Consider the following 25,381-nt stretch of genomic DNA (forward strand, 5'->3'; position numbering starts at 1 on the left):
TCCAAGTAATGATTTGAAAATCGATACGCTAAATCAGTACCCCTCAGTGAATAGAAGAACATACCTTAAATTCAAGTCAATTTGATGATCAGTGTGGGAAATCGAAGAAGAAAATTAGGATTTTGGTTCGCAGATTCATGACATTCAAAGTTATTTTATGAAAAAAACTAAGTTGTATAAGAAAAATGGAAGGAGTGCTTTCGATTGGTGTAAGTAGTGCAACAAAGAAAGTTATATAGCATCTATTTTAAAAACTCAATGATTTAAATAACTTTCAAATAGTTTTTGAAGTCAAACAAAAATTTATCGATAGTTTAGGGAATTTTGATAAAAAGAAAACCTTATTACCAGTTGCCCCGATTTGGCCCGTAGGTCACTTATGAAGGGAGTTGGAGTTTTTGAAGTTTTCCGAACAGCGAGCGCGACCCTGGTATTACAATTTCATGATGCAGTCTTGAATTAACAACAAATAGGAATAGCAAGTTGAGTGGGATCCAAAATTAAGACGAGAGAGCATAATGAGACTCATCTCAGCTTCTGCGGATAATCGAGACGCCGAATCACTGTTCCGCGCCAACCCCATCTCCGAAATCCGCAATGTGGAATCCACCACCAACAAACAGATTCAGGACAAAAAGGAGGAGCTCCGGCAGCTGGTTGGTACCCGCTATCGTGACCTCATTGACTCCGCCGACTCCATCCTCCATATGAAATCAGCTTCCGAATCCATTTCCTCCAACATCTCTTCCATCCACCGTTGTATCCGCTCCCTCTCTGTCTCTGACTTGGAACCTTGCCCCAAACTGCAATCCTCCCCCAACAATACTACTCGCCTCCGCATCTATGGGATCGCCTGCCGCGTTAAATATCTGGTCGACACGCCCGAGAACATTTGGGGCTGCCTCGACGAGTCCATGTTCTTGGAAGCCGCCGCCAGGTATATCCGTGCTAAGCACGTCCATTCCAACTTGATGCTACCCGAAGGTGATTTGGATCACAGCATCTTGTCCAATTTCCCTCTGCTTCAGCACCAATGGCAGATCGTTGATAGCTTCAAGGCTCAGATTTCCCAGAGGAGTCGTGAGAGGTTGTTGGACCGGGGCCTGTCCGTCGCTGCCTATGCAGATGCCTTGGCTGCCGTTGCTGTCATTGATGAGCTGGATCCTGAGCAGGTTATGGGCTTGTTCCTTGAAGCCAGAAAAACTTGGATATTGCACACGTTGACTACTTCTGCTGGTAATGCTAATGCTACCTCTTCTACTGCCATTTCGGCCTTTTGTGATGTTTTAAGCATAATTCAGGTAACCGTAGCACAGGTAGGAGAGTTGTTTTTGCACGTTATGAATGACGTGCCTCTGTTTTATAAGGTTATTTTGGGTTCTCCCCCTGCTTCTCAGCTGTTTGGTGGGATTCCAAATCCTGATGATGAGATCAGGTTGTGGAAATCTTTTAGGGATAAATTAGAATCTGTAACGGTTATGCTTCATAAAACTTTCATTTCTGGCACTTGTTGGAGTTGGTTGAGGGATTGTGGGGCACGGATTACCAGTAAGATTAATGGGAGGTATCTCATTGATGCCATATCTAGTGGCCAAGACCTTAGAGCTGCTGAAAAGTCGATAAGGCTGACCATGGAAAGCAAGGAGGTTTTGCAGGGGAGTTTGGAATGGCTTAAAAATGTTTTTGGGTCTGACATAGAGTTGCCTTGGAATAGGATCCGCGAACTTGTTTTGGAAGGTGATTCAGATCTTTGGGATGAGATATTTGAAAATGCGTTTGCCAGGAGGATGAAAATGATTATTGACTCAGGATTTGAAGATCTGACCAGAGCTGTCAATGTGTCAGGTGTGATCCACACCATTGCAGCAACTGCTGGTGAGAAGATCGTTTCTGAGACATATTTGACTAGGTCTTCTACAGGTGGTAGGGTTTGGTTTACAGAACCGAATAACTGTAAGAAGGCTGGTCCACTATTGGGAAATAGAGCAGTGCCTGAGGAGGATAATCTCCAAAGTTGTCTCAATGCCTATTTTGGTCCTGAAGTAAGCCGAATCAGAGATCAAGTGGACAGTCTCTGCCAAAGCATTCTCGAGGATCTATTGAGTTTCCTTGAATCTTCCAAGGTATCTGTGAGGTTGAAGGATCTAGTTCCCTATCTGCAGGATAAATGTTATGAAAGTTTGTCAACTATAATGAAAGAACTCAAAACTGAGCTTGATATCTTGTACACTGCCATTGGGAGTGAACACAATGAAGGTAATTCAATGTCTCCTTCTATAATTGTTGAGATATCTCTTTTTATTGGGAGACTCTTGTTTGCATTCGAGAATCACTCCAAACACATTCCTGTGGTTCTTGGCTCTCCACGCTTCTGGGTGAAATACACAGCTCCTGCAATTTTTGAGAAGCTGCCTTCCTTATTGTGGCAATCTAAAGCTGTAAACAGTTCTTCTTTCTCTGACAGCCTTGGAAGGCAAATGCTCACTAGTTCTCAGAGGCAAAGTTCATATGCTACTGCTGCATTGCTTGGAGCAAATGAAAGTGCAAGCCCAAAACTTGACGATCTTTGGAAGGTTATGCGAGAGCTGTGTGTTAGAGCTTATAGCTTATGGATGTCGTGGTTATCTGATGAGCTTTCAGTTATTCTCTCTCGGGAGCTTGGACAAGATGATGGATTATCTGCATCAATTCCTTTAAGGGTAACTATTTGACGGACCATTTCTTTACTCTCTCTCTCCCTCTCACTTTTTGTCTTCGGTTGCATGTCAGTAGCTTGGGAATGGGGTTACATAGAAGGATGGATATAGGAACATGATAACTAGGTTTTAGGAATATGGAACCACTTTTAAGTAATAGTCCAATTTTATAAGGCTGTATAACATATCCAAAGACTATTTAGACTAGGGCCATTGACCAAGCCTTTGTACGGTTAAACCCCATCTAATCCTAGCTATTTGGGCCACCGACCAAGCCCTTGTACGGTTAAAATAAAATAAAATAAAATAAAAATAAAATAAAAAACAATCGTAGCTATTCAAACTTAATAATATATCACATGCTAGTCACATGATGTCATGACCACTTAATAAATTAAAATTTAATTGCTAACTATTAACTTAAGTGAAGCAACACATGCAAAAACTGTATAAAGATAAGCAATTCAGATAAAGTCTGGAATATTCCTGCATCATAAAAGAATTGTTTTTAACTAGGGGAGGTTATTGATAAATATATATCTAACTGCTCCAGGGTCTTTTAATGGTAAAGCTATATTTCTTTATTCTTTATTTTTATGATGGTTCAAATGGTGGAATGCAAAGTACACCTTTGATATGTTCTTGACTGTTTTATTCAATTTTTATTTCTTTGGAAGATAACCATTAAACAATTACTGTACATGAGTAGTGGGAATGGGATGGACTCTTTTGAGAAGTTCCTCTTTTATTTGATATAACAGTAATGATTTTCAGAAGGGAAATCATCAAGTTTACTAGGTATATTTGTTTGTATTACAGTGTTGTTGTAGGACAGCTTGGGCCTAGTTTACTGTTTTAGAATTATATATTCTCTTTTATTTTTATTTGTTCTCAAAATTTGACAATATGAAACATTTTGTTAAATCATGCTTTTGCATGATTAAAAACCTAAAAATCATCTTTGATTACCATAATCAATTTCGATAAATATTTAAACAAAATTAAATTATAATCAACTGTTATGGTGGTTGGAGTGTTTTATTTGTATTTTAAAAATAATTTTGCTCTTAATAAAAGGATGCTGTATGAATTTTAAGGTGAATTTCATCCTTTGCTATACTTTTTCAATGGCTTTTGCAACCCCTCCACTAAAATAAACAACTAAGCGTTTAGATATTAAAGAAGGTAACTTGGTTAATACCCAAAACGAATGGCCCATAATCCAATATTCTACAGCCAAAGCATACACAAAACATGTATACGATGTTTTATGGTCTATTCCCTGTTTATTTTTTTCTTTCATGTAAAATTTCTCTTACTAAAAGGCCATAGCTCAATTCAATGATGGAACAGTTTGACTCAAAAACATAATGATTCAAGTAAAATTTTTATGACAAGATGATATCAGAAACCTGTTCTCCATGTTTAAACACACATTCCTGCATCCTTTTTCTTTTGTTGATAAAAAATGTTGGGAAAGCAAAAGAACAGAGAAATAATTAATGTCTAAGTTACTTTAAGTAGGATGAGAGTGCTTCTTTGTGGGAGGAGTAGAGACTTGAGACAAGCAACTGAAAATTGAAGGAGCAATGGAAAAATTTGGAATGAGAAAGGAGTTTGTAGTTCATTGTTGCCTTTTTGCAAGTGGAAAAACAAAAGGAAAGGCATAAGCTTCTAAAACTAATTGTTGGTTTTCAAAGGCAGAATGAAATATGCATTGCTGTCTCTTTGTATTTTATGAGACAAGTTTTTGATATTTTAGGAAGCTGCAAATTCTTGTTTCCTATAATTTCTATAACTTATTTTGTAAAATTTTGAAAAATATTTAGAAAATGATCACCAAAACCTAAAGCATAAAACAAAAGTAATCCCTAGAAGTGATAAGGATTTATGGTGATATTATAGTATGGAATTCTTGAGAATATATGGAATATCACACTTAAGGTTGATTGGAGGAATCCCTGTGCCTCATATTCAGGGTTCCTTAGGGTCAAACCTAAGGTTGATTGGAGGAACCAGTACAATTCACACATAAGACTTTATAGGAATCGCACCTATGTTTTATTGCATTTCACAATCACAAAAGCAATAATGTTGGACATTCTATGATTCCTTTCTCTATCTTCAAAACCAAAAAAGAGTTATACAGACTGCTGGTGTCCCTAATGCCACTAAAACTAGTATTTCAAGCTTTTCATAGTGCTTAGATATTTATACAAATTGATATTATTCACAGTGAAAATAGAAAACTAAAAACTTAAATTATACCAAAAGCCAATGACATAAGGAAACCCTAAACTAATTCCTAGGTACAAAATCTGATTGCCCTTCAAATCAGGAGAAAATAGACAGGTGGTATCGGTAGGGTGTTGGACTTTTAGATCCAGTGACTAGGGATCAAACCCTGACAACCTTAAATAAATTCAAGAAAAAATTAAGCAAAATAAGGTTTTACAACTCAAATTGAAAGAAATATAACTCCAAGATTCAAGGGCAACGGGCGAAGGAGGTCCCAATTAAGCTTTTCATAATTATATTAGCAATTTTGGACACAATACGAAAACACAAGGAGAACACAACACGTTCAATAAACATGATAGTACATATAAACACGATTAACATGACACATTTAACATATGTATTGTATTTGTGCTCAGGGTTTGACACCTTAAATATTCTGTGTTGTGTTTATGTTTTACACACTGACACACCATTCATCATATTTTTTCATGTTTTACTTTTCCTCTTTGGCATATAGAATGCCAAATATGATACATGAATGCAACAGATGAGTTCTTTAGTTGTTGGATGAATGAAATTTTAGAATCTTGCGAAGAAAAGTTCTGCACTTTGCCTCATCTCTGGTTGCTTTAAAACTTTTGAACACTAGCTGAGGCTTTTAGACTTTCATCTGGTCAAATTAATATAATTTGTTTTTGTAATGTAAGTATATGTTTCTAATAAACATATTCGTTCATCTTTTATATATTGCTCAGGGTTGGGAAGAGATAGTTGTCAAGCAAGAACAGTCTGATGAGGGGTCATCTGAGATGAAAATATCACTCCCATCTATGACTTCTCTCTATGTGATCTCCTTCTTATGTCAAGCATGTGAAGAAATTCATAGTATTGGAGGCCATGTTCTGAACAAATCAATTGTGCAGAGGTTTGCATTAAGCCTTATAGAAAAGGTACAAACTTTGTCTTGCTTCATGTTCTTTGATTATTCTAGGAACTCCACAATTATCTTGCTTATAAACTCATACCAAAACAATGCTGTGCATACTGACTTTAACTACTTTCTTGATGGTGTTATTTCTGAAGTTCTTTTTCTTGTAAATGTATACATTAAAGGCTTAATTGATAGTTTATTTGAACTAATTGTATTTGTTAAATTGCATACAGTTAGATCATTGTTTCTTAACTTTCAGTTTTTATCCCTTGAGGATCCTCTTCTATACAATTCCATAACGTATGGTTTTTATGTCTTTACTTTCGTAGATTTTTGGGGCTTTATTACTATAAATTGGGATTGATCTTCTAATTTGCTGTTTCATTTTTGAATACTAGAATTTGGTTCTAATTTGCTGTTTCATTTTTGAATACTAGTTATTCTAGATTTTTTTTTTTTAAATCTAAAAGTGGATAGTTTTTGTAGAATTTTTAATATAATAAGTTTTACAAAAACATTAAAAAGACATTAAAATCCCATTCCACAATTATTATGATATTTTCCAATCTTCTTTGGTAATTTCTCCAACTAAATTAATGTAATTTGACTCATGACACCTGCTTAGCGAGGGATTTTATTATTGTATTGATGCAGTACTTGGTTGCTACCTGTTCTGGTTCACTTGGGTTAAGGCTGAAGGAAACAAAGCTTTGAGGTGTCATTTATCAGGTTTTTAACATAATTAATCCTTCAATATTGAGCTAGATGATAAGTTTGAGTCCATTCAGTTTAAAGTTGCCTTACCATTTCTTTCCCTTGAGTAAGCAGGATGATATGAGTGTATAAATTTGTGGAGTGATTTCAAGTATGCTAAACATTAAATATCACAACATACTGTCCTTAAAGCTGGTAAAGAAAAGAGAAAAATTCTGGGTAGTAATAAATAAAATATAAATACAATAGTGAATTTCATTCTACCCTATTTATTGCTTGATGTTCTTATTGATTCAAACACTAACATGAGAATGTATACCATTTCTTTCTTCACATAATCAAATACATGATCTGTAACTGTCTTCGGTGATGATTGACTTCATACTGTTGCATGGTATATTGCTGTGTCATATGAACAAGTTCGGAGCATATTGAATTGTCTATTAGTGCAGCAATGGCTTGTCGTGAGATTGTTCATTAATTCTCTAGCATCATTACTTTTCCACAACCACTTAAAATATTCTTGTCTGATGATATATTGCTAACATCATCATCGTGCTCCCTTCTTCCTAAAATATAAATCATCTAATATGTGTATACAGACACACACAGAGACGTGTATATAGTTGTTTTCGAGGCTATTAGGGATTTAACCATGGTTAATGTAACTGAGAGTCCAACTCTCTACTAATAGATCATATGGTTGTTGGCAAAATGGAATAATATTTTTCAATCTAATATAAGGGCTCTAATTGTTTAAAGCCAGAACCCTAGAACCCAAAATATTCTGCGAGAATATGCTCTTTGATAGAATCCATTGTTTCGAAAAATTGTAGATGAATAAGGAATTGGATGACAATGAGTTTTTTGAAGTTGGCATAGATGCTGAGGAATTCTTTAATAGCCATTGATAGCATGAGGAATGCTAAAAAGGAAACACTATTAATTGCTCTGGGAAATAAAAAAGTTAATGATTATTGATCCTATTGCTTTTCTTCTGGTATTATTTATAAGATAGTGATCCTTGTCTATAACTGAAATTTTTCTAAAGAAGAAAGAATGCTAGGTTAGATTCAAGGTAAGCTAACTGATTTATTCTACTCCACTTTCAAGATCGGGTTAGTGTTCAATTAACTGACGTAAGCCTACCACTGTTAAGATTTCTCTTTGTTGCTGCAACAAGCATAATGGGTGTGACCTCATTTGCTGCTGAAAATATCTCATCTGTTGCCCAGAATGGATTACTATGATGAGGAATAAATAAATCTGGTAAATCAGTATCTTGTTGTTAGGACTTACCTGTGGAATATTTTTGTCATCACGTGAAACTAGGGTGTACAGTGTTTTCAAGTAGAAGCAGAACAATGTGCACCTGCTTCCTGCTTCTAAAGTTCCATCTATGTCAGCTTTTCTCCATTGCAGTGAAAATGATTTATCTCAATCTCCCTTATTTCATCCTCTCTTTTTTGTGTTTTGTGGCTTCCTTCGTTAAGTTTCCTGTCGAAGCTTACTATCTTTTATTTGCAAGAAACAGATTTAGGTAATGGAAGATGTATGCCTGTGTGTTTGTGTCTCTATATATGTATGTATTTGGTACTAGATGAAAGCTTTACTCCAGTTTTGAAATATAGACCAAGTTTTGCATACATTGATCATAATCTGGCTTTTTTCCTTTGAATACATGGTTCTATTGATACTAATTGCTCAGGTACTTTCTGCATATTCTGTGCTTCTTATTAGATAAGTTATATATCAACAGTTATGTTTTTTTCATCAAGGCCTCTGTAAACATAAAGTTGGTATTCTGGTTAGGAGAAGTTAATGTTTATGAGTTGTGTGGAGTATGATTCTGCACATGCAAAGTTGGTTTGTTTAAAGCTGTGCATTTTTAAGTTGATGTTCAATGGCACAAAGAAAAGAAAAGAAAAACTTAAAGCTTTTGTTAGGTTAATTAGTCTTTGCTTTAGTATGATTTTCATGTTTACATAATAATGGTGATTCCATTTTGGTTTTTTAGATGGTCTTTTGGTCTGTTTTCATGTTTCTATCCAACTTATGTGTTTAGTGTGGACTTAGATTGATTTAAGAGTTTAATGCTGTCTTGTTGCTCATGCTTTATATAAAAAATTGTTATATTTTGTTTGAAAATGCTTTTCAATTTCTAATTATAAAATGAGATGTCGATGAAGGTAATAAATGCTATAGTGAAGGAAGAAAATGGTACTGATAATGGTATTTAGAATGACAAGCTTATATTGGATATAGCAAAATTGCAGCAAGACTCAACATATTATGATGTTTTTCATGGTCATTGGCAAATTCCAGTTGAATGGGGTTGAAGCAATTGGTTCCAAATGAGCATCTTAGGAATATATATAGGCACAACGGCTCAATTAGTAAAGTTTTTGAAAAGTTAGTATTAATTTTATGCATTTACTTCGTTTCACCTATTCTGTGCTACTGCTGAGAGGTTGGTTGTACATTCCCTAATTCGGTTTGCATTTCTCTCTCTTTGGGGTGGGAATGCAGTGTGGTCTTAGTGTTGAATTGGTTCAATGTTTATCTCAGTTTACACTTAGTTAATTTACTGCAATTGGCACATTGTAAAAGATGTCTCCTTGGTAAACAGCATTGGCAACTATGGTTTATGACTTACTTGAAATCAAGATACAAGTTCTATATTTACATCCACTAGAAAGAAAATTAATTGGTCATTGCTTCTGCATGAAGTATTATATAATTTCTTTAAAGGAATAAATAAATTATGCTTCTCTCTTGATAAGTTTCATATGGTGGATTCTTTTTCCTTGGTTTCAAAAATATTGACTAGCTCTAAATAATATTTTGCTAGATTCTCATTTCTTTCTGTTCTTCTTGGTAAATTTATTATTATAGTCCAGTTGGCTAAGCATGTTTGGCACCTTTTTTTTTTTTTTGGTATTCATCTTGTAGGTCATTTCAATTTATGAGAACTTTCTCTCAACTAGAGAGGCCTCGGGAGCTCAACTGTCAGAGAAAGGAATTTTGCAGGTCTTGTTGGACGTAAGGTTTGCTGCTGATGTTCTTTCTGGGGGTGATTTCAATGTAAATGAAGAGTTATCTAGAAAACCGAAGTCTAAATCATCATTCAGAAGGAAGGACCAAGCTCAGACTAAGTCTGTTGTTAGAGATGCTGTTGATGGGCTGATCCATTCTCTTTCGCAAAAGTTGGATCCCATTGATTGGCTGACGTAAGTGTTTCTATAACTTTTTACATGATGAATATAAATTTAATTTTTAATAATAATTCTAAAATTTTTGACAACTTTTATAGAGAGTAAAAACCACATGGTATTCTGTTCAATATCAGAAGAACCAAGATGCATCTAACATTGATTTTAATTTTTCTCATGCTTCTTTCATATTGTATGGTTTGCTACCAAAGTAATATTTATAGGGGATTTTCCAGCACTTTTTTGGGAAATTGTTATTGATTTGCATGTGAGATAAAGCTTGATTTAAATGCTTGTAGTTTTCCCAATATTTTTTTTTTGAGCTGGGGCCTTCATAGTCTATCAAGGCCCCTGTCTTTATTCATCTTCATTTAGTTAAAATTTTTTATGGTGAGGGAATTTATCTGAGATGCAAGTCTTGAATTTTTTTTTTGAGCTGGGGCCTTCATAGTCAATCAAGACCCTGTCTTTGTTTCACCTTCATTTAGTTATGTAAAATCAAGGGAAAGAGAGAGAGAAAGCAAAAGAGGGAAAATAATAAGAAAAATAGTGGCTGAACAGTGGCTGCTGGTGATGGCCGCTACAGCCGTGGGAAATTAGAAGAAAAGGGAGAAGAAGAGAGAATGAAACTTTTAATATACATTTCAATGACGATATACACCCTTATACATCACCTATTTATACTGGTAAACATGCATACAAATAAGGAAAGTCAAAGATTATATACGCTCTTATTATGTGCTATGTGCTAGTCAATCCCTAAAATATCTATACATTAATGATAATAAGATTACTATCAACAAGTTAAATTTTTTGATGCTGAGGGTTTCTGAGATGCAAGTCTTGAATTTTTCTTCTTTTTTTATTTTTTATTTTTGAGCTTGGGCCTTCATAGTCTATCAAGACCTGTCCCTGATTCGCCTTCATTTAGTTTCCTCCTTTTCTCTTTCGGTTTCCTAGGAACACCTTTCTTATCCTCTAAACCTTTTTTCTCTTGTTTGTGTTTTTTTTCCCTTTCCTTTTCTTTTACTGTTTTACTATAAAAAACAACCTCTTCTGTCTATTGCCTGCTTTGTTTTCTTTTTACTTTTCTCTTATTAGTTTCTCTTCTTTTCCTTTTCTTTCTGAAATCTTCTCTCTCTCTCTCGCTCATAGCATATGATAATCACCTGGCCTACCATCACTACAAACTTCACACCAAACACCACTAAACTGAGCACATCACAGCACTATTGGTCTCTTGAATACTAGCATATGTTGCATTCAAGGCCAGTTTTGACTACATCCATCCTAGCCATCTAGATCTAGTATTCGGAAAATCCCTGACAGATCAATGAGATCTAGGTTCAACTAGAAGATGTGGTTGGTTGGCAATAGATCCATATCCTGTTGGCTCTAGATCTTGTCAACTGACCTTGGATTTGTCTTGTCCAAGAATAGAATTAAGTTCGTAGCAACAAATTCCGCCTGTTAGATTCTCTCCTCACAAGAGCAAAATGAAAATCTTGAAAAAGCAACTATGGAAATCTATTAACTAAATCAAATGAATTTTCTTTTCTTATTTGTTTTAACTTTCTTTGAATTATTTAAAAAAAAAAAAGTTACTGTGCACTATTAGAGTTAAATAAGTTGACTGAAAATCTGCTTGATCTGTCCTACTAGATTGGACTCAAAAGATCAGTAGTCCGCTCCCATGCAACCCAAACCTGGTTTGCTCAGAACCAAATCAACTTGCACCCATGTAGACAAGAGCCTGAATTAAATTAAAATTTAAAATTAGATATTATACATAAAGTATTTCATTTGCATTTGTCTTTCATTTTCCATATTTTCTGAATGATAAAATATGTAGCGGATAAAAGATAACTTTAAAAGTGATAAACTTGAACGCTAATGTACATTAGAACTAATTGGAGAACATATTCTTAAATGTGTCACTTTCTTTCACCTTGAGGAGATGTAAGATATGGTTGACATTTTAAGTTTTATTTGTAATTCATTGTGGATAACTAAAAAATAATCAAAGCAATAAAAATAAAAAGTTAATAAATAAAAAGTTAATACTATCAGTCTAGCAAAAATTGTTAATGATTGTTTGGTAGCAGGATATTGTTAATATTTTTTCATGATAAAAGGATATTGTTAATATTTGATATAAAATAACTTTAAATTAGTAAATGAATTTTACATGATCAAATCATTTAAAGAACCTTCTTTTTCCTGATATCAAATATCAAAATTGGAGATATGCCACAAGCTGGTCAGTATCTAACCTTAGTCCTTGTAAAACTTAACTCAGGGTGATAAAATCTTACATTTGCATCCAACCCAATTCAAGTTAAGCCAATTACTTGAAATAACCCATGCCCCAGTGACTGGAAGCTGAATTAACTTGAAACCAAGGTTACCCAAATCAGAACTGATTTAAGTCTCGCTTTATTTTTGAAAGAAGAATTTCAAAATGCTTGAAAATTTGATCTTCTTTACTGTTTCTCTTCTTTTTATTTCCTATAACTCTATTAGTAATATAAAAGTTATATAAGGCCTATGCTTCCTGTAGTTATTTGCTATACTCAAATTTTAATTTCTATATGTTGAGACTTTGATCTTTATTTTATCGTTACTGGATTATAATGACTACTATTTGAAGGAACTTTTAAGTTCCACTGTGAGATTAAATGCTGCTACATGTCTCTTTATTTTATCATTAATATATTATAATGATTCTTTTTTAAAAAAGTATTATAATGATTATTGTTCAAGTGACAGAAAATTTTAAATTCCACTAATGGGTTATGTAATAACCCTAAAATCATGCTATTGGAGTTTAAAAACTCTAATGACAGTTTAGTAGATATTTTCTGATATCGAGATTTAAAAAAAAAAATATTAATATTTTGCTTTGCAATTACATTGTTATTGTATATGGTCTCATTACTAATTTTAACAATCCCTTCAAACATGGGTACTACTTTATGACCTACAGTCCCCATAGCCAAATTTCTTGCTCCACCTAAATGTAATGAAAACTTATATGATATGAAATTGCTGTTGTTACTATAAAAGTGTCTTTTAAGCTCTTTCCAATTTTTTATTTTACCCCTAACTAATCTCAGCAACTTTAGTGAGGATATTAATGTGTATGGACATGCCTTCTGCCATCGGCTCTCCACGATAATGTCCTGTTTGTGTTGGATATTGTAGGAATATTCTGTAAATATTTTAGGAATATTTTGTAGATATTTTCTTTATTAAAATCCCTTATTTTAAGGGATCATATCTCCTATTTAGTATCTTTCCTAACTTAGAGTTTCCTAAAGTAGTGTCATAGGTTGTATATAAAAACTCTGATTTATGTTCTATTTAGTATAAAAAATACTCTGATTTCTACATGGTATCAGCTTAGGTTACGATTTCTTTTTCAACCTAGACCATGTCCGAAACTCGTTCTCCTACTTCGGAGATTACTTCAAATCCAGAAAATTTTTCTGGTTCCGATGCTCCATCAGATTCGTCTGGTCTGACTATCACCTGCCATCGATTGAATGGCAACAATTTTCTTGAAGGGTCTTGTGAAGGTAATCTGGTCATAAAAGATCCAGAAGGTAACCTTTCTTCTACTGCATTTTTCTCCTCCCAGTTGACTCCTAATTGGATCCTCGATTCTGGTGCTACGGATCATATGACTGGTAACAAGGCATTGTTTCACAATTTTTTCCATACCTTTGGTAAAGCTGTCAAAACGGCTGATGGTACCTTGTGCAAAATAGAGGGACATGGCACTGTTATTCTCAATGAACAGATTGCACTTAAAAATGTTCTCTTTGTACCAAATCTGGCGTGCAATCTCATCTCTGTTAGTAAATTGTCCACAGACTTGCACTGCTCTGTAATTTTTAATGATCGTGATTGTACTTTGCAGGCACTGAACTCGAAGAAGATGATTGGTAAGGCCAGCTTGCATAATGGTCTCTACATCCTCCCTACCTCTCCTAAAATCGAGATCTCCAAGTCATTTACCGCTTTAGGAAAAGTTGATACTGTTATGTTATGGCACTTTCGTTTAGGCCATCCTAGTTTCCAATACCTTGCAAAATTGTTTCCTGCTCTATTCATTAATAAAAGGCCTAATTCTTTTTCTTGCAAAGTTTGCTCTCTTGCCAAACATACTAAATCATCTTATTTTCCTTCTACATACAAGCCTTCTTACCCTTTTGCTTTGATCCATAGTGATATTTGGGGCCCTTCTCGGGTGAAGAATGCTGATAATTGTAAGTGGTTTATCACTTTTATTGATGATCACAGTAGGATAACTTGGACTTATTTGCTGAAAGATAAATCTGAAACTGCTAGTGTTTTTGTGCAATTTTATAACATGGTTCTCACTCAATTTGGGTCTAAAATCCAGCTCTTTAAATCTGATAATGGCAGTGAATTTTTTGCTAGGTCTTTAGGTGATTTTTTTAAGGAAAAGGGCATAGTTCAGATTAGTTCTTGTGTTGGAACCCCACAGCAAAACGGCGTTGCCGAAAGAAAAAATAGGCACCTTCTTGAAGTTACTCGTTCTCTTCTATTTACCACTAATGTTCCTAAATATTTGTGGGGGGAAGCCTTATTAACTGCCACATATTTAATCAACCGGATGCCTAGTAAGGTTTTAAAATTTCAAACGCCTCAATCTATATTTTTGCAGCACTTTCCTCATTTTACGCCTATCTCCTCTATTCTACCACTTAAAATTTTTGGCTGCACTGTTTTTATCCAAAATATTGCTCCTAATAAGTCCAAGTTAGATCCTAAGTCTTTAAAATGTGTATTGGTTGGGTATTCTTCACTTAAGAAGGGTTATAAATGCTATCATCCTCCTTCTAAACGATTTTTCACCACTATGGATATAACATTTTATGAGCAGGATTCCTATTTCACTCAGGCTGAAATTCAGGGGGAAACATGGAGTGATTTTCAGCCACAACAGGTATCTCCTTCTAATCTTCATTCTCAACCTTCAGAATTGCCATTTTGTTCGCCATTACCTGCAGATCTGTCACCTGTGAATGCTCCCATTGATTTTCCTGTAGTACCTATGACTAATTCACCTACACCCACTTTAAACACTCTTCCTGAAAATACACCTACTCCAATTGACAGTCTTCAAAAAACACCATCACCCAAACAGCTTCGTGTCTACACAAGAAAAAGAAGACATATCCCTGAGACTGTTTTGCAATCTGATTCTTGCCGAGAATTGGATTTGGGTCCAGCTGCCGAAATGGAAGAAGAAATCAGTAAGTCCACTACTCTAGATGACTTTCCTATTGCTATTAGAAAAGGGGTTAGACAGTGCACCAAGCATCCTATTGAAAAATTTACTGGTTATAATTCATTGATGCCGTCTTTTCAAGCATTTACAGCAACTTTGGATAAAGAACAGGTTCCCACAAGCATAGCTGAAGCTCTAAAGGATCCAAAATGGAGAAGGGCTGTTGAAGAGGAAATTTGTGCACTAGAGAAAAATGCTACTTGGACCATTACAGACCTTCCTCAAGGAAAAAAGGCTGTCGGCTGTAAATGGATCTTTGTTGTAAAGTATAACTCCAATGGCAGTATCCAACGATACAAAGCTAGACTAGTGGCCAGAGGTTTCACGCAAACATATGGGATAGACTTCACAGAAACTTTTGCACCTGTGGCAAAGCTTAACACTATTCGAGTACTCCTAAGTTTGGCTGTAAATTGCGATTGGAAATTACACCAACTTGATGTAAAAAACGCATTTCTTAATGGCAAGCTTGAGGAAGAAGTCTATATGCAATTGCCACCTGGCTCAAAGTCTATTGAAGGTAGCAACAAGGTTTGCAAGCTCAACAAGTCTCTATACGGGTTAAAACAATCACCCAGAGCTTGGTTCGAGAGGTTCACTAAAGTCATTCTTCAAAATGGCTACAAGCAGTCCCTTGCCGATCATACGCTTTTCATCAAGGTAACTTCTACAAATAAGAAAGCTATCCTAATTGTGTATGTGGATGACATCATTCTTACTGGAGATGATGAGGAAGAGATTAGCAATTTGAAGAAGTTGTTAAACAGGGAATTCGAAACCAAGGACTTGGGAAAGCTAAGGTATTTCCTAGGAATGGAGGTGGCAAGATCAAAAGAAGGACTTGTGATCAACCAGAGAAAGTATGTACTTGATTTACTCAAAGAAACTGGTTTTCTTGGCTGTAAGCCGGCTGATACACCAATGGAGGCAAACTTGAGATTCAATAAAGAAGATGAGTCCTTAGTAGACAGAGAGAAATTTCAAAGGTTAGTTGGGAAACTAATCTACTTATCCTTGACAAGGCCAGATATAGCTTTTCCCGTAAATGTAATAAGTCAACACATGACTAATCCTACTGAAGAGCATATGGCAGTAGCAAATAGAATTCTCAAGTACTTGAAGAAAACTCCAGGACACGGCTTAATGTTTAAGAAGACACAAGACAGAACTGTTAAGATTTTTACAGACTCTAGTTGGGCTGGAGATCTCACTGAAAGAAGATCCACTAGTGGGTACTGCACTTTTGTTTGGGGTAACCTTACAACTTGGAGAAGTAAGAAACAATCTGTTGTTTCAAGAAGTAGTGCTGAAGCTGAATTTAGAGCACTAGCTTTGGGGATATGCGAAGGAATTTGGCTACTTAAATTACTAAAAGAACTTGGCACAAATCAGGAGGATCACTTTGAAGTTTTGTGTGATAATCAATCTGCCATTCAGATTGCCAAGAACCCAGTTCAACATGACCGAACAAAGCATGTTGAAATTGATAGGCATTTTATTGCTGATCAAGTCAACAAAAAGACAGCCACTCTTTCTTACATTCCTTCAGAAGGACAGATTGCAGACATTCTTACCAAGGCTTTGCCAAAACCTGTGTTCAATAAATTCCTATTCAAGCTGGGATTATACAATGTATATTCTCCAGCTTGAGGGGGAGTGTAGGAATATTCTGTAAATATTTTAGGAATATTTTGTAGATATTTTCTTTATTAAAATCCCTTATTTTAAGGGATCATATCTCCTATTTAGTATCTTTCCTAACTTAGAGTTTCCTAAAGTAGTGTCATAGGTTGTATATAAAAACTCTGATTTATGTTCTATTTAGTATAAAAAATACTCTGATTTCTACAGATATGGACATGCCTCCTAGCTTTGCAGCATGGACATCAATGTGGTTGGATGTGCTACAACGTTTTCTTGTTAAAAGAACTGATTTAGGAACAAAAAAACAATGTTGTTGGACTTATGACTAGGACATGTGAGTAAGCCTAGGGGGAATAAAAAATTAAAAGAGGAAGGTTATGACACCATCACCATCAGCCTCACCCTTGACAACGGAAACCTGCTAGAGATATGAGAGAAAGGAATAAAGATATGAGAGATTAAGGAAACACAGGAGAAGTAGTGCAGTGGCCTGATTGCCTGCTGCTGGTATTCACCTCCAAACTCTAAGCACATAGCAAGTACAGGGTGCTGTGGTTTATTACAATGGGCCGTTCCTGTTAATAGAAGTTTTCTGATTGTTTTACTTGACACATTGCAGAAGTTAATGCAAAGTTTCATCTGGTAAATTATTGCATTTGTTTATCTAGACCAGATTGTTACTAGTCTAATAAAATGTGTACGGTTATTTGTCAAACTGCACTATGGATCTTAATCAAACTGTGTAAAAATCTGATGAAATTGCCGATGTGTCATCTGCTCTCTTGATGCTTCCTTTTGAGTGCCTTTTTGCCTATCAGTTTATTATTAGAGCCAGTATTTCAACTAGTAAACGTTTATATGTTCTATTTATGTTGTTGGGATTTAGGCATGACTGCATATATCTCTTCTGATTAAAAGTGTTTTCTGAATTACTTCAAGGTATGAGCCATACTTATGGGAGAATGAGAAGCAGTCATACCTCAGGCATGCTGTGCTCTTTGGGTTCTTTGTTCAACTTAATCGGATGTATACAGATACTGTACAGAAACTGCCTACTAATTCTGAATCGAATATTATGAGATGTTCTGTGGTTCCTCGTTTCAAATACCTTCCAATCAGGTCTGTTTTACTTTTTTTTTTTTTTTTTTTTGCTATACAGTCTTATATGTATAATACTATCCTGGGCTTTTTATTCATATATCTGATTTTCTTGTAACTTTTGGTTGGTCATGTAGTGCCCCAGCATTGTCTTCTAGAGGGAATAATGGGAAACCTATTATGGCTGCATCCAATGATGTTACTTCAAGAAGTTCCTGGAAAGCTTATACAAATGGAGAGCTTTCCCAGAAAGGTGATTTGGATGATAACCAGAGTTTTGGTGTTGCAACACCATTCTTAAAATCTTTCATGCAGGTAATGCTATTCATCATCTTTTACGGCATTTAAAATGGCTTTTCTAATTCCCACTGTCACAGTAAAGAAATTCATATAAACGTAGTGTTCACTTCAAAAGCATGCTGGCTGATGCTTATAGGCCTTGCCAATGGCTCTAGAGATTAAAGTACGTTGGTTGGAATAGATTGGTTTGGTTTTATTTGATCCAGTTTGAAGGCTTGATTAAAGTTTCACCCTTTCTGGTTTTAGCTCTTCGCAAATAATACCTCATAATTTTTCTTTTTAATTTGCGCTTAGCATCCTGAAGTTTCATTTGTTGTTATAGGGGAATAAATTAATTTCACACAACAAAATTACAAAGATACCCATTAAATATGTGGATTTGTGCAATTTGTTGGTTAAAATTGATGTTGTAGTCTCCTATGATAATTGAATAAAGCTTCAGGTTGTTTAAGTGCAAGGAAAAGAACTTGGAGTGTGTTATTTACAAAAGTAGGAAATCCCGGGGTTGTAAATGGAATTTACCCTGAAAAAAATAGTAAAATCAAAACCATTGAATCTTGTTGAAAAAGCCAAAACTATCTATTTATACATTAGAAATATAAGTTCTTTTATAGTTTTCCCACATGACTTTTTCTTACTGAATCTCAACTGGATTGGTAAGAATCCGTAGTTGGGGCATGACATATAACGTGATGATGAATGTATTGGGCAGTACGGAAACAAAATAATTATAGGGTGAATCTCAAGTCTCAACCCCTTGGTTGACACTATATGCTTAAATGCGCAGTTTGGCAAGGTGGCTTATTGTGAGTTGAATATACTTGAGCATAACTTGTTAAATAAGGCTTTGAGTTGATATGTGTATATATATCTGAAATATATATAATATACCTGATTGAGTCTAAAAACTCTACTTTTTTATAACTTGACACATTATAACTAACAGTATAAATTAGTTTAAACAATTTTTAACTTCTCCATGTCCATGATATCAGTTGTGAGCGGTCTGAGATGGTTCTTATATCCAGTTGTATGGCTTCTACATATTACTGTTTTTATTTCCTTTTATGTTCTTTCTTTCAAGTGATGCCAAGCATTTTATACTCAATTGTGCTTCTGATAAAAACTAGAAAATTTTGGTAGCATGTTAGGCATATTAAATGTTTTGTTGATGATGAAATTCCTTTTATTGGGGGCGGGCAGGTTGGGAGCAGATTCGGAGAGAGCACGCTAAAACTGGGATCAATGTTAACGGATGGGCAAGTGGGGATATTCAAGGATCGATCTGCAGCTGCCATGTCAACCTTTGGTGACATCTTACCAGTTCAAGCTGCCGGACTTCTTTCATCCTTTACAACCTCCAACAGATCAGATTCTTGATTTCAATCCACATTTTGATACATATATGCATCGCTTACTTTCTATGGCTTTTTCAAATTTCCGACCAATGATAAATAGAGTGTCGAATCCCACAGAGTGTAAATGCTTACTTTTCATATTAACTATAATCTTACCTCCCAGGCGAGGATATATATTTTTTTTTGGGCTAAATTATAAAGTAAAAAAATTTGAAGGTCAAAATATACTCAAGTATAGTTTTTGAACATTTTAATTTAGTCCTTGCATTTTTGTTTTCAAGAATTTAGTTTTTCTATAAAATTTATGTTCATATGTTAACATTAGAATTCTAAAAAAATGACATTGAATTAAAACGCAATTAATAATTTTTAAAAATTCATTTTATTTTAATCATTATAAAATATTTAGATTAACTAATAATATTGATAAATTGAGGTATTAAATTATATTAAAAATTAAAATATAGAAATTAAATTTTATATTTGAACATAATGTTGTTTTTTTTAATTGTATGTCATTTTTTTAAAATTTGAGAAAATAAGCTGTTTTTGAAGAAAGTGTGAAAGTGCGTTAAGTTGAAATAGTCATTTTTTTGAACATTGGCAATGGTAAAACTTTTAAAGGGCTTAATGGTAATTTTATTGTTCCTATAAATACTAAGCCATTTTTCATTCCTTTCACTTAAATCAATTCTCTTAATTCTTTCTAAACTCTCTCAATTTTCTCAAGTTTTGTTCTAAATTTCCCAATATGTTTGTTTAAAAATATTGTAGATTTATTTAATTATTTTGTATATTATTCGTTTCGATTAAGTTTGCACGAATGACAACCTCTTTGATTTGTTTCAAAGACAAGTACATTTTCGCTGCTCAAGTGGTAACGGTAAGAAGAAATTTTAAATTTCGTTATTTTCAATTAAGTTGGTTTTAAAGTATTTTTTAAAAAATATTTTAAATTATTTTTTTGTCGATATAAGTAGGCGGATGATCGTGCTTTGGAGGGGTTCATACATAATTTGTCAAAGGGCCTAATCACAGAAATTCATGGTTACTAGCAAGATGCGAGATTCTTGCATGAGTCTTGTATACTTGGGGGTTGCAAACTCGATCCTACATTCATCAATGCGTTGGTAGAAAGATGGAGGCCAGTGACACATTCTTTCCATCTTCCAGGCGGCGAGAGTACAATCACACTTAATGACGTAGTTTTACAACTCGGTTTACCGATGGATCAGCCAGTCATCACGAGGTTAGCGAGTCGTTCTCGGTAAAGAGGATCTTTGCGAGGCATTTTTGGGGAAGGTGCCAAAGAAGTTTTACGGTGGCCAGATAGATATGAAGTGGTTGAAAACCAATTTCAAAGAGCTTCTTACAAACACGCCCGGCATCGTCAAAGAATAATACGCTCGAACAGTCATCCCAAGGTTAATCGGGGATATCCTAATGCCTAATAAATTTCAAAATTTGGTACATATAAGGTGGCTACTACACCTAGTTGACTTCAAAGAAAGTAGACAAATGAGTTGGGGATCAACCATGTTGGCCATATTGTATTGGGAGTTGTGTCGAGCGACGGAACCATAGAAGATGCCAACCGGTGGTTGCCTGCTCCTGTTGCAGTCATGGGCTTGGTGGCGAGTACCATTTCTATGTCTCCGAGTGAATGACCTACATATGTTTCCATTAGTGACAAGGTAAAAATCATTTCTTAATAAATATGTAGTTTGTATAGTAAATGTTGTTTATTTATTATATGTTTGAATTAACATATCATTTCTATTGGTGGAACCATGGGCTGAGTTATGTGGGGCTACCAGAGCAGCTCAAAGATATCCGGCTACTATTAGATCAACACTTGGAAGCTGAGGTTAGTTACTTATTTACCCTAAACCTATAATAATTACGTAATGATTTGTAAACCAAAATTTCGTATACAAAAAAATTTACAATTGTGCATTGCAGTTAATAGATGCCATACACTGACCTGAATATCATAGAATGCGTTCTGTCAAAATTTTTGGCCAATTAGAGTATGTGGGATGTGAAGGTGTCGTTAATAGTTTACGTAATAGTGGAAATACATGAATTGGATTGAGTGATACAACAGTTCGGGTGGAGGAAACAAATTCCACCACCGCCGCGAGACATGGAAGCATTTCACAAGTTTGATCTACGGAGGAAGAACAATGAGAATTTGCAAGATTATGACAAAGAGTATATCGACATTTAGGATCATAGGACAAAATTCTTACCTATCTACGAACTCTTTTTCTCATTAGACACGACAACTTGTCTAGAGTACATGCCCTGGTTCTGAGTTGCCCGCAAGCCGTATCTACTATCAGTGGAGGCCAGGAATAGACAACTTCATTTGAAGAGGCAAAGACGAGAGGGCCAATAGCGTAGGTCCAAAAGAGGTGTCGCGTTAGGTTCGTTATCAACTCTGACCCAAAAAGCGCCACCGATGTCTACGCCACATCCTAGTCAGTTCATTCACTTATTCCTGTTCATTTCAATAACCCGGTGTTTTTTTCACAAGTACCACACTATGCACCACTGTAGCACCCTACGGTTACCCCTCCCGCAGGCACATATTATCGGGCACCTCTGTCCCCAACATTCTATGCCCTCATGATGATGTCAATGCTGACACAAATGCTGAGCCAAATGCCGATGCATGTACCATTACCAGTGGCGACACTAATGCCATCATAGATGCCAATATCGCTGCCGGGGTTAATCCCAGTGTATTTGGGTTTTGCAACCATGACACTAATGCCATCATAGATGCCAATATCAATGCAGGGGTCAATCCATGATAAGGTGGGTCATCGGTGCAAACACCTTATCATGGAGTGGAGGAAACACGATGGGAGGCTAAAATGACACCACACTCAAGCATAGAGGAAGGCGATGGATATGAAGATAAAGCCAATGGTGGAGATGAAGATGAGTACAATGGTGGAGGTGAAGACGAAGACGATGATCATGACCAACAACTAGAGCTGACACCACTAGTTGTGCACAGAAATCCTACACGCACTTGTCAACCACCGCCCTATGGCACACAGTCACCGATGACGTCGATGATGTATTTTTTATTTACTTATTGCGATGTAAATATAAATGAAATCAATAGAAAAATGATCATGTTTTATATTTCTATTGCAACTTGTATTTTTCTTTGTTAAATTCTAATGTAAATTATACGTTTTCCATATATAATATTTTACTTGAAGTAGTACTTAAAGTAGCAATTTTGTACCTAATGTAAATGTTAGTAGACGATGGAAAATACCATTGAAATGCAAGTTAAAAGAAAGAACATATTTTTTACACAAAAAGAAAGCATTGTAATCAATTTTATATCTTTGGAAAAATTTGAATGCTAGTAACGTTAAGGCCTCGATGTACCTGTTAATATAGAGCATGTTGCCTTTGTATGCCTTGGGTTTCTATATTACTTGCATAATATCTGATGGTTGTCCCTCTCTCGAAGATCCATATTGGTGCGTATCCAAGTGGAATTTGGGTGACCTTTCAGGACGCGACGCAAGTTCAAGTTTATGGCAAACTCAAATGGCGCGTTGGACACTAGCAACCACATACTCTCATCCAGGACATGTAGGAATTCAGTTAACCATACACTGTGCATGCATTCCAGTTTGTACACATTATTAATAAAAAGTGTGTACTCAATTCGTAGATTCATACATGTAGCAAGTACGGGTGAGCATGGGAATCGAAGTGCCTAAAATCTCTCACTGCTACTGGTGGGTGCTTCTTCCTTTGCTTGTTGATTATTCAAATTGTTGTGTTTTCTTCATGTGGAGTTTTAACATAGAAATTCAAAGCCAAACATGAAACAAAACTACTAAAAATTTGTTCTTACTCCTAAAAAAAATTAAAATCATTCTTAGAAAGAGTAATACAATCCTAAAAACATTAAAAAGTTCAATTCAGTAACTTAAAAAGAAGTACAAATTCCTAATATAATAAGAAACTAATTAAATTTTCCTAAATCCACCTATTCTTAAAAGTTCAAATCTTACTAAATAAACTTGAAATATTATTCATCATCTTCTCGAAATCCTCTTTTTCTCTTTTTGTTTTGTTTGAAGAAGAATAATCTGCTTGAATACGTCATCTCCAAGCAGTTTCCTTGGAGGATTCATGGTCTTATCCAACTGCTAGATTGGAACTCATGCTCTTTTACACAATTCTATAATTAAATGGGGGAAAAAATATTCCCATCCCTAGATTTCTTATGCATTCAACCATATTCATGTATATCTATGTTCCAATACATATTTGTTTCTTCTGGAGTATCCCATATGTTATGATAGCATGGATGGGACAGATCTCGGACATATCTATTGTAGGTCATATTCTTTCCCTTCAATTAAGAATCTCAGTATTTCCTCCCTGTCTATTTTTTTAAATTCCTTTAGACCTGTTTTATAAAGATAGTTGCGATAATAATATGGCACATCATAAAATTGGCAAATTCACATCTCAGTTACTGGAACATTGATCATTCTGACCTTCACAAAACACTGCATCCCGTAGAATGGTCTAGTTACTTTCTTTTGTTTTAATGCTAGATAAAATTCCTGCATTATAGGAATTATTATAGGCTCTTCAGACGGCAAACAAAAATTGGTTCATTCTCTTTCTATTGCATTCTCCCAAGCTCCTTTACAACTTCTCATTAAAAGATCAAATCCCTGCTCTTAGATGAAAGTATACGACTGTAGCTATTGCAAGTATTTATCCATGTCGCTTTCTTGGAATTCAATAGATGGACTTGAAGCGCTTACACTGAAACTGGCCATTTGGTAATCTTTTTTCACTGAAGTCCCTTGTACGATCTTCTACGTCTACAATTTGATATTTCTTTCTGGGTAGTGGCAAGTAAGAAGATGAATGTGACCTATTTATGCATTAAAAGAAAAGAATAAAATATTCAAGAGTTATAATTTATTTATACTAAGCAAGAAGTTAAAGAACAAGAAACCTAATATAATTAAACTACAAAAACGTTAATAGTTAATGTTAATTCGGTAAACAAAGTTTACGTAGAGGTGTCGCGACATCCCTTGATTGTGTCGCGACTTCGAGAGCAGTTTTCACGTTCTGAATGTTGTCTATTGTCGCAACATTCAGTATGGGTGTTGCGACATGCACGCCAGATTCCACTATGTTTCGATTGTGGTGTGAAATCAACAATTTGGTCACTTTCTTCACTATCACTTTTTTCATTTGTTAATATCCCTTCCTTTCCTCCTAGATCCCACAGAGCATTGCATTACAAGAATTGTTTATAAACTACTGTGTTTGCCATTCCGCCAAAATAATGTTTTAGTCTTTGGCCATTTACAAGAAAAGATGCCCTTCTTTGTCGATCAGTTCTATTGTCCCATGAGGTGTCACCTAGTGTATGGTGTATGGACCTATCCATCTCGATTTAAGTTTTCCAGGAAATAATTTTAATCTTGAGCTGAATAGTAGAACTTTCTATCTGGATAGAAATTCACATTAGCTCATTCCAAATTGAATTCTTTGATTGCACAATATGCCTTATTCTCAAATTCAATCGGTAAGTGGCAGTTCTTTCCATAAAGTAGCTTATATGGAGACATACCTAGAGGAGTCTTATATGTTGTTCTGTAAGCCCACAACACATCGTCTAACTTTGCTGCCCAATCTTTTCGACTTGGGTCCACTGTTTTCTTTAAAATCTGTTTAATTTCATAGTTAGACACTTCTGCTTTCCCATTAGCCAACGGGTGATAAGTCGTTGTCATTCGGTGTCTTATGTTGTATTTAGCCAAAGCAGCTTCAAATTGGTTGTTACAAAAATGAGA

General features: G+C 35.1%; 1 protein-coding gene across 2 annotated transcripts; it reads left to right on the forward strand.

Annotated features, from left to right (window-relative positions):
- Positions 1-220: 220 nt before the first annotated feature.
- On the forward strand, positions 221-19,737 carry LOC121227979 (conserved oligomeric Golgi complex subunit 1). Of its 2 annotated transcripts, XM_041110988.1 has the most exons (6): positions 221-2,699; positions 5,693-5,887; positions 9,535-9,812; positions 17,698-17,877; positions 17,994-18,171; positions 19,360-19,737. In XM_041110988.1, exons 1-6 carry the CDS (start codon positions 519-521, stop codon positions 19,534-19,536), a joined length of 3,189 nt encoding a protein of 1,062 aa, XP_040966922.1. In that variant the 5' UTR covers positions 221-518; the 3' UTR covers positions 19,537-19,737. The 2 variants fall into 2 exon arrangements, with proteins under 2 accessions (XP_040966922.1, XP_040966923.1); XM_041110989.1 differs by lacking the exons at positions 17,698-17,877; positions 17,994-18,171; positions 19,360-19,737 and adding an exon at positions 13,717-13,941.
- Positions 19,738-25,381: the final 5,644 nt, after the last annotated feature.

The sequence above is a fragment of the Gossypium hirsutum genome, chromosome A04, assembly GCF_007990345.1.
Source record: "Gossypium hirsutum isolate 1008001.06 chromosome A04, Gossypium_hirsutum_v2.1, whole genome shotgun sequence".
Lineage (NCBI taxonomy): Eukaryota > Viridiplantae > Streptophyta > Magnoliopsida > Malvales > Malvaceae > Gossypium > Gossypium hirsutum.

Coding starts and splice junctions, on each gene's coding strand:
- LOC121227979 (XM_041110988.1), top strand. CDS start 519: ATGAGACTCATCTCAGCTTCTGCGGATAATCGAGACGCCGAATCACTG. Junction 2,700..5,692: donor CTGCATCAATTCCTTTAAGG/GTAACTATTTGA, acceptor TATATTGCTCAG/GGTTGGGAAGAGATAGTTGT. Junction 5,888..9,534: donor CATTAAGCCTTATAGAAAAG/GTACAAACTTTG, acceptor TTCATCTTGTAG/GTCATTTCAATTTATGAGAA.